This window comes from Malus domestica, chromosome 15, assembly GCF_042453785.1.
Source record: "Malus domestica chromosome 15, GDT2T_hap1".
Classification (NCBI taxonomy): domain Eukaryota; kingdom Viridiplantae; phylum Streptophyta; class Magnoliopsida; order Rosales; family Rosaceae; genus Malus; species Malus domestica.
Window position 1 is genome coordinate 17,108,789 of NC_091675.1, and position 16,576 is coordinate 17,125,364.

The 16,576-nt window shown below is 41.5% G+C and overlaps 2 protein-coding genes across 2 annotated transcripts; one reads left to right on the forward strand and one right to left on the reverse strand.

Moving 5' to 3' along the window:
- Nucleotides 1-2,186: 2,186 nt before the first annotated feature.
- LOC103400854 (vacuolar protein sorting-associated protein 2 homolog 1) lies at nucleotides 2,187-4,658 on the forward strand. Its single transcript, XM_008339541.4, has 5 exons — nucleotides 2,187-2,651; nucleotides 3,404-3,534; nucleotides 3,816-3,920; nucleotides 4,038-4,298; nucleotides 4,407-4,658. The coding sequence occupies exons 1-5, from the start codon at nucleotides 2,615-2,617 to the stop codon at nucleotides 4,548-4,550; spliced, it is 678 nt and encodes a 225-aa protein (XP_008337763.1). The 5' UTR covers nucleotides 2,187-2,614; the 3' UTR covers nucleotides 4,551-4,658.
- A 908-nt stretch (nucleotides 4,659-5,566) lies between these two features.
- LOC103400855 (RING-H2 finger protein ATL33-like) lies at nucleotides 5,567-6,094 on the reverse strand. Its single transcript, XM_008339542.4, has one exon. The coding sequence runs from the start codon at nucleotides 6,092-6,094 to the stop codon at nucleotides 5,567-5,569; it is 528 nt and encodes a 175-aa protein (XP_008337764.1).
- Between the last annotated feature and the right edge of the window lie 10,482 nt (nucleotides 6,095-16,576).

Sequence of the window (16,576 nt, forward strand, 5' to 3'; positions counted from 1 at the left end):
TCTCCATCACGCCCCCGTAGGCAGAACAATCGCCCGTAGGCAGAACATATGCCCGTAGGCAGGACAATGACCACTAGATACGCACAAAACATTGAATATAATCTTTCCAACATAAGTACATATATCTCAAAACATCTTCATAGTATATAGTCATCCATCATATATACTATAAATATTGTAAAAACATGTTCATAAATAGTATATAGTCATCCATCATATATATACTACAAAGAACATAAATTCGATAAAGTATGGTATTTCAAAATATTCTTAGTAAAACATGATAATCATAAAGTGTAAATCTAATTTACTCATAAAACGTAACCATTAAATCATGCTTTTCATGTATGCATTTTTACTATTAAAACATGTATTTTAGAAAGGGTCAACTCACAGATATTCCGTCGTCGATGAGTCGTGTGAAATAGAAAGGACAGAATCGTCGCTAATAGTCGCACCTAAGCACATACAGGGTCCAATTAATAAAACTCTATTATAACGATTGAATTTCAGGAAACAAACATCATAAACGGATTCAGGACGTCGAAAAACATAAGGGGAACCTCGGGTACCCCCAAGCGCTGCCGTGGGTCACCGGAAAAGTTGCCGGCGCCGCCGTCGGCGTGTGTGCTCCATGAGTTGGCATCGGGTCGGCCTCACGCTTGCCTATGCATGGCTGGGCTCAAGGTTTGGGCCGGTTCTGGGTTTGGGCTTGAGGGTTTTAGGCTTGACTTAGTAGGTTAAGCTCGGCCTATTGGGCTTCTCAAATGGGTTGGTTCCATGGCCCAAAGGCCGGGGTTCCCTTGGGTTTCAGGTTATGGGTTGAGCTAGGTTTTAAAGGGCTTTGGGCTTGGGTTTTAAGGGTTTGGGCCGAGGGTTTAATGGGCCAAAGGCCCAAGTCATTACTGCCCAAAAAGCCTTGTTTCATTTGGGTTCTGGGCCTGAAAGCTCGGCCCAAGGCTTAGGTTTGTGTCTCAACTCAGTTTTGCGAGGGAGAAGGTCGAAGATTTGGCCGAAAATCTCCCCGACTCTGTTTTAGGGTCAAACCTTAACCAAATTTCATCATACAAAAGCCAAAATGAAGATAAAATAGTAGGGATCCGAGTCGTACCAAGATGGGTTGGAGTTGGAGTCGGAGACGACCGAAAAATGGCCTGAAACCTACGGTCTTTTGCCAGAAAATTGAAAAATGCTTCCCCGAGCTATTTTCGTGCTTAAACCTCCACCAAAACCGTTTTCCATTCAATAACCAAGCAATCTAGACTACGAAAGAATGAGATCGAAGGGTGATTTCGACTTACCTTTGTCGGAAAATGCTTGTACCGTGACTGTAACGGTGTCAGGAAAGAGAGAGGAAGAGTTGGGTGTTTGGTCGAGGTTGAGGGTCGTCGTCACTGCCAATAGGTGGTGATGATGGTGTGTGTGTAGATTGGGAGAGGGAGAGAGTGTGCGAGAGAGAGAGTGTTGAGAGAGAGATCCGAGAATGAGATAGGGCTCAGGGAGAAGGAGAGAAGGAGAGAGAAAAGAGATGGGGGTGAGGGGTGGTGCCACGTGGCAAGCAAAGAGAGGGGAAGAATTTGGAGAAAATCCAAAAAGGAAATCGGATTGGGTAAGTGATAGGGGGCAAATTGGTCATTTCATAACTCCGTTAATATGACAAAATACATAATTCGGGACGGGGTTTCTCAAAGTGGCACTAAAAAACATTTTTTAAAAACTCAAGAAAAATAGTTTTTGTTTAGGTTTAAACTTTTTTGTTCACTGAGCTTATACCTAAAGTCTATTTTGGTCATTATGTTTTTAATTTAACCAATTTGATTAGTATGTTTTACCGGGTTTACAGTGTGAATGACTTTCGATTCTTCAAGAAACGCTCAAATGTTCATGAAGCTTACGATAAGCTTTCACTGAAAGCAAATTTTTGAAAAAATTACGAGATAAGTGCTTTCGATAAAAGCAATCCCATACAAACCCTGGGTTCCAAACGTGCTTGCTATAAGAATAGTATAGTATGCTCTCACGTATTGGGACAATCCCGCACGTGAACCTGTCTGCGTCTTCCGAGTCTCTTTGAAATCAATGCTCCCCACGTGCACCTCTGTGCTCTCCTCTCTTGCCGTCAGCTCCAAATGTGCAGCCTTCACTCGGCCTTTAAAACAAACAAACAAACAAGAGGTTAAAACACCAGACGCCTTTTCCCGCGTGCCGGTAAAACCAACCAATTTCTGACAAAATAGCCGACCCCGAATTGGGCCTCGGTTTAAAGCCCACGAATCAGTCAAGGCCCAAAAGTGCAATTACAGAAAACCCATTGGGCCTTGGAAAAACTTAGATTTACAATAAGCGAGCCAAAAGAACGATAGTGCGGGGCCCACCATTAGAGAGTTGCCGCGTGTAAGGTGCGTCGTCGTCGACGATGCTGATTGCATCCCTTAACCACTACACCAACACACCGCGTGAAGGGAAAAGCTCGACGAATCGAAAGCCTTCAAAAGCCGACGAATTCAATCCTTTTTTGGAAAATTCTAATCGAAAGCGCGCAGAGACGATTCGATCCGATCCAGGCCAAACCCGAGAAGTTTCAGATTGAGTTTCGACCGTTCGATCCGGCGCCATGAGTTTCCTCTTCGGCAAGCGGAAGACGCCCGCAGGTTCGTAGATTGATCAATTTGGTTGAGTTTTATGTTGTTTTAGGGTTTTGGTTTGTTGAATTTCTATGATTTTTTTATTTTCCTGATGTGAAATTTTGTATTGTGTTTTAATAGATTTGGAAATTGTAGAGAGACTAATTGGAGCAATACCGAGAAATTTAAACAATTTATTTGTTAATCAAATAATCAAATAAATGATGTTTTTGTTTCCTCAAATTTTTATGGCTGTGTAGTTAATTGTGAATAGGAAGCTGAATTGGAAGGGGTATAAGATTTAATCCATTAGAAGTCAATCTAGTCTGTCAATGCTTTCCGCCAGTTCTTTGTTTTGCAATATATGTGTATGCGTATGGGACATCGTTAGGGTTTAGACCAGAAATTCCACTCGATATCCGGAGTAGCGGTGTGATGTGTAATTTTCAGTTGGATTATGTGAATACAAAATGAAGAAAATCTAACTACTTGAAGTAGAAGGATATCTATACAATTGCGAACCTTTCGTTTGTACACTATACGCTGCTATATGCATATTGATATCTGAGTTTGATTGCTCAATTGGTAATTTGGTTGTTTGCTTCATAAAGTTTGTGTACATTTTTGTATGATGTTGTCCATCTGACGGTAGACTTGATTTATGTCTTGATTCTTGTCTTTGGGCGCGTAACACTAATTTGTATTCGTATCATTGTTTTGTGAGAATTACTGTTATATAAGCTGAAATTGTATATTTGGGTCTGAATTTGTGATTTTAGAACTTTTGCGGGAAAACAAGAGGATGCTGGACAAATCTATTCGAGAGATAGAGAGGGAGAGAGGAGCTCTCCAAGGACAAGAGAAGAAACTAATTCTAGAGATTAAGAAAAGTGCCAAGCAAGGGCAGATGGTGTGTTATTTTCTCTCTGCTATTTGCTGTTTTGCTTTATTTTTCGTGAGGCTCGATTTCAGTATCTTCCTCTGTTTGTGCTTTGTGGCTGAGCTACTCTTGACCGCAGACCTAAACTCCCTCGGCTCATCGTTGCCTAATTATCTGTCTCTGAGTTTTAGTTATGAAGTTGGTGTTATACATGCATAGAACATTTTCCGCTTTTACCTTGTAGCGTATAGACTTTGGTTTGATGGTCGCATAGCCTAACTGTGCTTTTTATCTGTCCAACTTTGTTTCAGGGAGCTGTTAAAGTTATGGCGAAAGACCTTGTTCGAACACGACATCAGATTGAAAAGTTCTACAAGCTCAAATCTCAACTCCAGGGTGTATCTCTCAGAATTCAGGTATATCTACATTCTGTGATTTATGCCCCTTAATCCATGTGAACGAAGGGTAGCTCAGTCATTATTTTGGTATCCTATTGGATGAGCTGTATTCTTAGAATTACTTTTTTCTTTCAGACGTTGAAATCCACACAAGCTATGGGAGAGGCAATGAAGGGAGTGACGAAGGCAATGGGCCAGATGAACAGGCAGATGAACTTGCCATCACTGCAGAAAATTATGCAAGAATTTGAGAGGCAGAATGAGAAGATGGAATTGACAACTGAGGTGATGGGCGATGCTATTGATGATGCGCTGGAAGGAGATGAGGAAGAGGAGGAAACCGACGAACTAGTGAGCCAAGTTCTTGATGAGATTGGAATTAACGTCAACCAAGAGGTACTTACATCAGTCGAGAACTCGTACATTTTTCCTCTCCGCTGTGGTTGACGAATTTAAAGTTTCTGAGCAGCGATAACATTTCTGTTGTTCTCTTATTCTCTGCAGCTTGTTAATGCACCATCGGCTGCTGTTGCTGCACCGGCTGCGAAGAACAAAGTTCCACAAGTGGAAACAGCAGCAGCCGGAGCTGATGACGGTGGGATAGATAGTGATTTACAGGCGAGGCTAGACAATTTAAGAAGGATGTAGATTTCAATTTCTGGTATATTATTGGCAGTGTGAGAGGTGAGAGTTCTTTTGTGCATTGTAATATATGTGAAAAATTTATGCCGGAATTTATCGAATCAAGATTTGACACGCGGATATTTTAATCAAATTACTTTCGGTAAATTTGTACACAACAAAGATGTTATGAATATAAGGAGATGCACATGCTTTGTAATGGTGAGATCGAGCTAGAGAACCCAACTTTCAAAAGGGTTAGCCTAAACTACGAGAGAGATTTGAACTTGGGTGCAGAAAGCAAGTTGTAAACTTGAATGCGTTGACGATCTGGGAGTTGTAAGCACAGTGACGGGATTCAAAATTTTATCTTGTGGAGGCTAAAATACTAGAATCCTTACTACAAGAAAGAACCCTCAAACTTTTGAAAATGGAGTTATGATATTTTCATTGAATACAGTTGCAAGCGTATGATACATTGTCTTTGCAGAAATCACATGAACTCACTGCAAACTGTTCAAGTTGTTGAATTTTTTTGGCATTTTCGAACATTTTGATGACGGAAGGAAATCGTGATCGCAGTTGCAGCTAACATGACTAAGAACCAACAAAAATTTCAGTATCATATACAATACAGTGCCAGTTTAAATTTGTATCCAACCATGGCGAAATATGTTTACAATGTTCATCTAATCGGGCAATTTTCAGTGTACTTGAATATGACTAAGTAAAGTTATTATTTTACTTAAATTACAATAAGTAAATTTGTTTTGTATTAATATACTTTAAAAAAATGTATTAAGACTATCGTTTATCTTATTATAACTCGTGGAATTATATATTACGTAACTTGTATTCCTGATACTTTGGTAAAAATTTCTCCACCTAATCCTTGTTTTCTACCATGCACTCCTTGATACCATCGTCCCACTTTACAAACCAACAAACTCCCAACAAAAACCCTAAAAAAATGGGAATTTTTTTTTCTGTAAATGGAAAAAAAAGAAACGAAAAAAGAAAAGAAAAATGAAACCTTAGAAAGCTCAGACTAGCAGGCCTTCTCTGGAATTGTCCTCCGGCGTAGTCGTCAGCTGCGGATGACACCACGAGCTGACGGGCACGGGCGTGCGACAGATCGGGCAGTCAGAGTGAGAGTAGAGCCACATGTCTATGCAAGGAGCATGAAAAGAGTGCTTGCAAGTAGGCAGCTTTCTTATTTCTTCTCCATCCTCAAAAACTGACAAACAAACAGCACATTCAACAGAATTTTCATCTTTTGTCGTTGATTCCTCTTTCTTCTGGTACCTGAAGCTGCCCAAGTTCTCAAAGCTCCTACCCCTCCTTGTTCTTGAGAGATCAACCAAACTGTTTGATGGTCTTGACGCCGGAGACTGGCCGTGGCGCCTCGAGGTCCATTTGATGAAGATAAGGTTGTACATGGCTAGGATTATGCCAACTGTTCCAAAGACTATGAGGCCGTAATACAGCATGGATAAGTTGGTTTTTGGTGACGGAGGAGGCGGTGGCGGCTGTGAAATGGGGCTTTGTATTGTGTAGAGCTTGTAACCCATTGTTTTCGGTTTTTGGTGAAAGTGGCAAGAGGATTTGGAGAGGAGGAGGAGGGGCCTTAAATTAGTACTAGCTAGTTGTTTTAATTTCACAAAGAAGATTCTCCACTCTAAGCCATGTTATTATTAATTAGGTTTAAATTAAAATAAATTAACAATAATGCTATTTAGACACACAAATTTGACACGCTTGATAATACATATTCTTTAGCACAATTAAGCGATTTTATCTGTATCGAGATAATCACCTTTAAAATAAGAAGTCGTTAATCGAAAAGCCGTGGTGGTTATGTAGTTGTGGAGATAATAAACTTTGTTTATAATCTTTCGGGGGGTAAAGAATGATTGAAAGAAGACAAAGAAATGCACAATCAAGGACACCAAGCAAGGGTGGAGGATAGTGACTTCAACTTGTAGATAAGAATTATTTCTCTCTCTCAGTCTGCCTTATTCTTGGCTAAGAGAACAATTAAATATATATATTATTGTTCGATATGGTCGTATGAACGACCAGCAATCAACAAAATAAATTAAAATATTATCCGGCAGTTGTTTTATTCACTAATATTGTGTAACTATTAATCCTTTAATTGGTAAACCATGGCTTTACAATTAAAAATTGTTAGGTATGAGCAAATCAATTTGAGTTCAAATTTACTTGAGGTTTAGAAATTTTACACACATAATGATATTTTAGGAGTCAAAGTAACGGCAACCCCATATTTTATAGGAGAATATAATTACGGGATGTGTAAATGTGATGACTCGAATCCTTATAAATATTAGTTTTTTAGTGTTTAAACTTAAAAGAGAATTGAAGCATTAAAAGAATTAACTGTTAAATACGGGATGTGTAAATGTCTAGACTCGGATCCTTTCCTTAACCATATTGGGCAATAATCGATTTCAATAGCAGACATGTCCATACTTTTTTTCTTCAATGGTTGTGACTAAAATAGATTTTTGGAGGACTTACTCATGAAGAAACCAAAAGAACCAAAACCATGTCGACTCTTGCACTACAAGAAAAATGAGCTTTGGGTACAAAACAAAGGGCACAATTGAGAATTTTGTGTCAGTTTGACCACCAAAAAGCTTAAACAATTCCCATTTCATAGAGGGCACCATCTATTGTGCCCAATGTTAAAAAAAAAAACAGACACAAAATAGTAATGGGCACGGAAACTGTGCCGAGTGGAGTTAGATGATAACCTTTTTTACTGAAGATGGGCATAAAAAACTTTTTGTGTCTATAAAAATTGTTTGTCAACAACACTTTATTTGTTTTTTCGTTTGTCTTGACCTCTAGCAGACCAAAAAATTAAATTTATAAAATTGTGGTAAATAATGGTATGGAGCTGTTTATTACTGTGCAGTGTTATAGCCTCAAAATATGTTAGCAATACTGTTGTTCAAAATCATTTTTGGCGACAACCAAACCTTAGATCTGTCACTTACAAGTAAATAAGAATACTACTACACTGTAGTATTAAGTAGCGTGTTTTAGATTTACAATGAATCATTTCCATGTGCAATGAATGTTTGTTAGATTCGTATCTTTTTGAACTGCTTTTTAGATTGTTAGCAGGTTTGTTTTGATACTTGGTGATATGGTTTTTGACATTATCGTAAGTGTTTATTTATTTTTTACTATATTAAAAGTCCTTCCTGCATGACACATAACCAACAATTGTCCCCTTCGGGTCATTGGTCTTCGCGCAAAAGTTAATCGGTCTTCAGATATACGGATGAGTTAATAATTACAAATTCTTTTTTTTGACACAAATATTAGAAATTGTGTCCATTAAATATTAATAAATAATAATCACTGTACGTCCCATTAGGTCTTCAGATAGACAATATATCTTAGTAATTAAAAATTATTTTTTATGACACAAACGTTCGAAATTGTGTCCAATAAATATTAATAAATAATAAATCACTCTATAGCAAAAGAATATGTTGGCACAATTATGGATTTGTGTCTTTCTTCTTTGGTGGCTTTAATGTTAGCAATGAAATTTTTTTTATTAATTTGCAATGACACTGTAATTGTAATTGTGTCCTACAATTTAATATATTTAAAGTAAAGGTAGATTTTTTGTGCCCTTTGTTTAAAATAATGTTTTAAACAAAACACTTTCTTCAATCTTCACGCCTCTCTCTCCTCATTTCCTTCATTCCGCATCTCTATGTTTCCCCATTCAAACCCAACCTCTCCACAATTCCTCCGCCTCTCTTGTCTCTGGCTCTCCCTTTCCCAATCGAACCGAGCCTCTCTTCAACCCTAGGCTCTCTCTATATTTTCCCCAAATTTTGCTATTTCCCTCTCTCTTTGTCTCTCTCGCCTCTCATCTCAATTCTCAAGTCACGCAGAAACAGAATTTGCAAATCCTTCCCCTTCAAATTTCACACACACTGCGAATAGGTAGGTCTCAACTCAAGTTTTCAGTCGAGTTCACACATTCTCACAGACTCTGCAAATCCTTCTCCTTCACACAGAATCTACAAATCAATCGGCCTTAACTTTCATCTCATCCCCAGTTCCCCTTCAGTTCAATGCCTACATAATGTGATTCCTTCCTCTCCACTTCGTTCCAGGTAAAATGGCAACAATTTAGAACTTGTATTGGTTAAGTAAATAAACTCCGCCGTGTAAGTTTATCTTACATTGCCGGTCCCAAGCCCGGATAAAGGAGGAGGGGGAGGGCGTCAGGTAGTCGACAGCCGGCACTCCATGATCACGTCGAATCCTTATGAAAATGAATCCAGAACGAAATCTCGCTAAAGCTAGGGCGTCACCCGTAAGTGGCGCGCTGTGCGGCCCGAGCACAGTGATAAGTGAGCAAGGGTCGCTGTATCTCCATCGGCACCCAGATGCAGTGTTAAATGAGCAAGGGGGCTATAGAAACTTCTTTTCGAACGACTCCACTCAAAGTTGTTTGGGAGCATATGCTCCTATCAACTTTACACGGGACACACAAAAGAAGTACTTTGATCCTATTAGACGGGGAAGGGTGAAGAAGCTAGGACAGAAGGGTAGAGTTCAAGAGAGCAAAATGCGTTTAGGAACGTGGAATATAGGAACCTTGACGGGAAAATCTATGGAAGTAGTAGAAGTTATGGTGAGGAGAAGGATAAATATTATGTGCCTACAAGAAACTAAGTGGGTTGGGCGTAAGGCAAAGGATCTAGAAAACTCAGGGTTTAAACTATGGTATTCGGGCACAAATAGAACGAGAAACGGTGTTGGCATCATCGTGGACAAGACCTTGACACAAGATGTTGTAGATGTCAAGAGGGTAGGAGATAGAATCATGGCAATCAAGATTGTAATAGGACAAGAACTTATCAATGTGATTAGTGCGTACGCACCTCAAGTAGGGTTGGATACGAGTTCGAAGGAGAAATTTTGGGAAGACCTTGGAGACTTGGTGCAAGGAATTGCTCAGACGGAGAAGTTATTTATAGGAGGAGATTTAAATGGACACGTGGGCAGGGAGACAGGCAACTATGGAGGTTTTCATGGTGGCCATGGTTTTGGGGAGAGAAACGAGGATGGGGAAGCTATCTTGGATTTTGCAATGGCATATGATCTCTTCTTAGCCAACACCTTCTTTAAGAAGCGGGAAGAACATGTGATCACCTACAAGAGTGGGTCGTCAAAAACACAAATAGATTTTCTTCTAATGAGGAAAAGGAATCGTATAACTTGTAAGGATTGCAAAGTTATACCAGGAGAGAGCGTGGCTAATCAACATCGCTTGTTGGTGATGAATGTACATATCAAAAGAGTGAGAAAAAAGAACAAGACTTGGAAGTGCCCAAGGACTAGATGGTGGAATCTAAAAGAAGAAAAACAAGCCATTTTCAAAGAGAAAATAACCACCCAGTGTGTGTGGGATAGAGAGGGGGAAGCTAACCAAATGTGGGATTCCATGGCTAGTTGTATCCGAAAAGTAGCAAAAGAGGTATTAGGAGAGTCCAAGGGCTTTGCCCCACACCAAAAGGAATCTTGGTGGTGGAATGAGGAGGTACAAACAAAGGTGAAGGCTAAGAAGGAATGTTGTGAAGCCTTATACAAGGATAGGACCGATGAAAATGGTGAAAGGTATAGAAAAGCGAAGCAAGAGGCGAAGAAAGCTGTGAGAGAAGCTAAGTTAGCGGCTTATGACGATATGTATAAACGACTAGATACCAAAGAAGGAGAGTTGGATATCTATAAACTAGCTAGAGCAAGGGAAAAGAAGACAAGGGACCTAAACCAAGTGAGGTGCATCAAGGATGAGGATGGAAAGGTTCTTGCTACAGAGAACGCGGTTAAAGACAGATGGAAAGGTTATTTTCATAATCTTTTCAATGAAGGACATGAAAGGAGTGCTTCTTTAGGGGAGTTGAGTAACTCAGAAGAGTGTAGAAACTACTCTTTTTATCGTAGAATCCGGAAGGAAGAAGTGGTTGTAGCTTTGAAGAAGATGAAGCATAGAAAAGCAGTAGGCCCAGACGATATACCAATCGAAGTGTGGAAAGTTTTGGGAGAGACGGGTATAACATGGCTCACTGACCTTTTCAATAGGATTTTGAAAACGAAGAAGATGCCAAATGAGTGGCGAACGAGCACTTTGGTGCCTATCTACAAGAATAAGGGCGATGTACAAAATTGCATGAACTATAGGGGTATTAAGCTAATGAGTCATACAATGAAGCTCTGGGAGAGAGTCATTGAGCATAGATTGAGGCAAGAGACACGGGTTTCGGACAACCAATTCGGGTTCATGCCAGGGCGCTCAACCATGGAGGCAATCTATCTCTTACGAAGATTGATGGAAAGATATAGAGATGGGAAAAAGGATTTACACATGGTCTTTATAGATTTGGAAAAAGCGTATGATAGGGTCCCAAGAGACATTCTTTGGAGGATTTTAGAGAAGAAAGGAGTACGAGTAGCATATATCCAAGCTATACAGGATATGTATGAAGGAGCAAAGACTGCCGTAAGAACTCATGAAGGACAAACCGAAAGCTTTCCCATAACTGTAGGATTACATCAAGGCTCATCCTTAAGTCCTTACCTTTTTGCGTTGGTAATGGATGAGTTAACAGGACATATTCAAGATGATATTCCTTGGTGTATGCTTTTCGCAGACGATATAGTGTTGATAGATGAAACTCAAGAAGGGGTAAATGCAAAGCTTAACCTTTGAAGAGAAGTGTTGGAATCTAAAGGTCTTCGCCTAAGCCGATCAAAGACAGAATATATGGAGTGCAAGTTCAGTGCAAATGGAGGCCAAAACGAGTTAGGGGTGAGGATCGGAGATCAAGAAATACCAAAGAGCGACCGTTTTCGTTACCTAGGATCTATCTTGCAAAAGAACGGAGAATTAGATGGAGATCTCAACCATAGAATACAAGCTGGATGGATGAAGTGGAAGAGTGCATCCGGCGTGTTGTGTGACCGCCGTATGCCACTGAAGCTCAAGGGAAAATTTTATAGGACGGCAATAAGGCCGGCGATGCTGTATGGCACAGAATGTTGGGCGGTGAAGCATCAACACGTACACAAAATGGGTGTAGCGGAGATGAGGATGCTTCGTTGGATGTGTGGGCACACGAGAAAGGATAAGATTAGGAATGAGGATATCCGGGGTAAAGTAGGAGTAGCCGAAATTGAAGGAAAGATGAGAGAAAATCGGTTACGGTGGTTTGGACATGTGCAAAGAAGGCCTACTGACGCTCCGATTAGAAGATGCGACTATGGGACAGAGGTTCAGGGCCGAAGGGGTAGAGGAAGACCCAGGAAAACTTTGAGAGAGACCCTAAGAAAAGACTTAGAGTACTTGGATCTAACGGAGGACATGACACATGACAGAACACAATGGCGTTCTAAGATTCATATAGCCGATCCCACTCAGTGACTTGGATTTTCCAAGTCTCCAACCGAGAAGTTGTCCTCGCTCGGGAAATTAAGGGAACACTACCTCAACCTACATGCTCCACTCACAAAGCTCCAACATACAAGCTTCAACAAAAGAAAATTCAAAGAACTTAGCGAAGAAGGCTTTGGTGATTTAACACAATACGTTGAAATGAATGAAAGCTTATTTATTGATATCCCCGATAAATTACAAATATGTACATATACTTGAGTCAAAATAAACAAACAAGAGGGAGCCTTCACAAAGGTTGCTTAGGAGAAGTCTCGGCAGTCGGTAGAGCCCCAGAAAGAGAAGGCACCGGAGGGGGATCATTCGGAGCCTCAGTACTGGACAGAACCCTAGAAGGAGGAGGCATCATAGGTTGATCATTTGGAGCTTCATTACGCGGTACAGCCCCAGAAGACGAAGGCAATAAATGCCTTTGGAACAAACCCACAAATCTCTGATGATCAAGTAAAACCTGACCATCAGATTCCTTCATCTGGTCAAGCTTCCTCTTCATGTTTGTAGCATAGTCATGTGCGAGCCGGTGCAACTGTTTATTCTCATGCTTGAGCCCTCTAATCTCCTGTTTGAGACTCATCACTTCAGCCGCCAATGATTCAACTTGGCGGGTTCGAGCAAATAGGCGTTGGGCCATATTAGACACAGAACCTGCACACTGAACACTAAGAGCCAGAGAATCCTTAACAGCCAACTCATCAGACCGTTTGGAAAGTAGTCTGTTATCTTTGGGAGTGAGAAGGTTCCTGGCCACTACCGCAGCGGTCATATCATTCTTCATCACGGAATCCCCAACGGTAAGAGGACCAGTAGGGGAGACGAAGGATGGGCGCCATATGTTGTCTGGAGAAGGCGGGGCTGCCTCTTCAACAAGGTTCAAGTCAAAACGACGGTCGGAGGGGCCAGACATTTTCAAAGGTGTAGAAAAGAGAAGAGGTCGGACAAATCAAGATCTTAGAAGTGCAAGAATGGAGCTTCTACTGGTGGATATTCAAGTGTGCTTTGGAACTTAATGTCAGCCTCTATAAAAATCTGCACTCGACGAAGCTTCAGAAATCGAAGAGGCGTTTGCTTTCTCAAAAGTTGGGCTGCTCAGAGACCACGAGGGTCGATCTCAGAAATCGAAGAGGCGTTTGCTTTCTCAAAAGCTGGGCTGCTCAAAGACCACAAAGGCCGATCTCAGAAATCGAAGAGGTTTGCTTTCTCAAAAGCTGGGCTGCTCAGAGACCACGAGGGCCGATCTCAGAAATCGAAGAGGCGTTTGCTTTCTCAAAAGCTGGGCTGCTCAGAGACCACGAGGGCCGATCTCAGAAATCGAAGAGGTTTGCTTTCTCAAAAGCTGGGCTGCTCAAAGACCACGAAGGTCGATCTCAGAAATCGAAGAGGCACCTACTTTTCCAGCCTTGTCAGCACCTGTCACACGCACACTCAGCTTTGCGGAAATTATGGGCATTCTGTCGAAGATTTCTGGCGAAGTAGAAAGCACATGAATCGTACTGTTCAATCACCCACTTCCCACACGCAACAGTAGCTCATGGGTACCACATATAACTTTGCCAAAGTCCTCTGACAAAGTTGAGACTACTTTTCCAGCCTTGTCAGCACCTGTCACACGCACACTCAGCTTTGCGGAAATTATGGGCATTCTGTCGAAGATTTCTGGCGAAGTAGAAAGCACATGAATCGTACTGTTCAATCACCCACTTCCCACACGCAACAGTAGCTCATGGGTACCACATATAACTTTGCCAAAGTTCTCTGACAAAGTCGAGACACGTGAAGCTTGCAACTCTCACTACATCGCTCTGACCAAGAAGAGTAAAAGAATAGCAAAGAAACAACACTAACAAAGTCTAGACACATAAATTTTGACGGCCTAGCTACCATATTATTACCCACAAGGGTAAAGGAACAGTACCACTGCTGGATAATTTGAAAGTCCCTGTGTGTCATCCTCTGTGCTTCGTGGCAAGGTAGACTAGCAAACATGCCCAACCTTTACTCACATTCGAGAAAACACCCCCAACAAGATTGCTTGCTCCAAAATCGAAGAGGCACCGCCCTCCGAATCTCGAGAGCCAGACTCCTAACATGATTACTTTCTCAAAAATCGAAGCGAGGGTAAAGGAACAGTACCACTGCTGGATAATTGGAAAGTCCCTGTGTGTCAACCTCTGTGCTTCGTGGCAAGGTAGACTAGCAAACATGCCCAACCTTTACTCATATTCGAGAAAACACTCCCAACTCTCAACATGATTACTTTCTCAAAAATCGAAGACACCGCTCTCCGAATCTCGAGAGCCAGACCCCCAGCATGATTGCTTTCTCAAAAATCGAAGAGGCATCGTTCTCCGAATCTCGAGAGCCAGATCCCCGACAGGATTGCTTGTTCGAAAACCGAAGAGGCACCACTTTCCCAACTTCAAGAGCCGGATCTCCTTGGATAAAGCTTGTTTGTAATCTTCACACGCAACATCAGCTTTCCAGATACCACAGACCACTTTTTCAAAGTGCTCTGACAGAGTTAAAACTTGTGAAGCTGGCAGCTCCCACTACCGTGCTATGACCAAGCAGGGTAAAGGAATAGCATTATTACTTGATGTTAGGGAGACTCCTATATATGTCGACCTCCATCCCCAACGGACAGGCAGACCTACAAAAATGCTCAACCCTTCCTCTTATCTGAGAGGGCACTCCCAACGAAGCCTTTCGAAATATTCAGCTCTCTTTCCCCCCGATAATACCTCTGTAAACAAGCTATACTAGAGCAAGAATATCTCATATCATCAGGGTTAAAAGCAAGAGTATCCCATATCATGCTTTTTCCCTGTCTTTTCCTTTGGCCTTGTTCTTACCTGCAAGACAAGGAGAAAGAGAGCAATCAGTCAGCACTTGGAATCAAGCTTCCAGCCAGGAACTGACTGCCTGGAACCCCTTACCCTGACATTGCTCTCGAGTACTCATCTTCAACATCTTATGCTTCCAAGGAAGATACCGCATCTGCCTGAGGAACAGATAGGGCAAGTGAGAAGGATACAAGGAAGCATGTGGAGACAAGCGTAACAGCACACGTGCCGATACATCCACTACTCTGTCAAAAGCAAAAGTATCCCATATCAGCAGGGTCGAACGTACTCTAGATTTGATGGACTTGTTTTGACCCTCAAATTCTTCAGTCGGCCTTATACTTTGGAGGAAACCAGAAAACCCTCCAGCCCAGTTCAAGAATAAGCCTGTGGAAAGTTACTTCTTCAAAAGCAAAAGTATCCCATATCATCTCTTCTCATTTTTCTTCTCTTTATCCTTCATGCTGCCTGCAAGATAGGGAGAATGTGAACAATCAGCCGGAGCTCTGATTGCTTACCTTGTCTGTTACCTCTTTCAGCAGACCCCCTAGCTCGGTGACTTGGGGGACTCCTACTACATGGTTTGTATCGCGCTTGACCAAGCCTGAAACTACAAGTAAGCTTCAAGTGACATTGATACATTACCTTGTGCATCTCCACCAGTTACAGATACCACCCCTGGATGGAGGAAGAGTACTTCCAGAGAAGATTCCACATCTACCTATGAGACAGATAAGGAAAGTCAAGCCGATACCACACTCCGGGACTTAGAAGTTTCGTGGTTACGAGATCATTCTCCCACAATATTTCCTAATGTCATTTGTACTAAATCATTCACTTGTACTCCCTAAAGGAGAGCTTGAACCTATGTACTTGTGTAAACCCTTCACAATTAATGAGAACTCCTCTATTCCGTGGACGTAGCCAATCTGGGTGAATCACGTACATCTTGTGTTTGCTTTCCTATCTCTATCCATTTATATACTTATCCACACTAATGATCGGAGCAATCTAGCGAAGATCACAAAAAGTGACCGTTTTCGCTACCTAGGATCTATCTTGCAAGAGAACGGAGAATTAGATGGAGATCTCAACCATAGAATACAAGTTGGATGGATGAAGTGTAAGAGTGTATCCGGCGTGTTGTGTGATCGTCGTAGGCCACTGAAGCTCAAGGGAAAATTTTATAGGACGGCAATAAGGCCAACGATGTTGTATGGCACATAATGTTGGGCGGTGAAGCATCAACACGTACACAAAATGGGTGTAGCGGAGATGAGGATGCTTCGTGGGATGTATGGGCACACGAGAAAGGATAAGATTGGGAATGAGGATATCCAAGGTAAAGTAGGAGTAGCCAAAATTGAAGGAAATATGAGAGAAAATCGGTTTCGGTGGTTTGGACATGTGCAAAGAAGGCCCACTGACGCTCCGGTTCGAAAATGTGACTACGGGACAGAAGTTCAGGATCGAAGGGGTAGAGGAAGACCTAGGAAAACTTTGGAAGAGACCCTAGGAAAAGACTTGATTACTTGGATCTAACGGAGGACATGACACAAAACCGAGCGCAATGGCGTTCTAGGATTCATATAGCCGACCCCACTTAGTGGGAAAATGCTTTGTTGTTGTTGTTGTTGTATTGGTTAAGTAAATAATTTGTGATTAATTTTAGGATCAGGGTTAGGGTTCGTTTGAAATAC

Coding starts and splice junctions, on each gene's coding strand:
- LOC103400854 (XM_008339541.4), top strand. CDS start 2,615: ATGAGTTTCCTCTTCGGCAAGCGGAAGACGCCCGCAG. Junction 2,652..3,403: donor CAAGCGGAAGACGCCCGCAG/GTTCGTAGATTG, acceptor TTGTGATTTTAG/AACTTTTGCGGGAAAACAAG. Junction 3,921..4,037: donor GTGTATCTCTCAGAATTCAG/GTATATCTACAT, acceptor TTTTTCTTTCAG/ACGTTGAAATCCACACAAGC.
- LOC103400855 (XM_008339542.4), bottom strand. CDS start 6,094: ATGGGTTACAAGCTCTACACAATACAAAGCCCCATTTCACAGCCGCCA.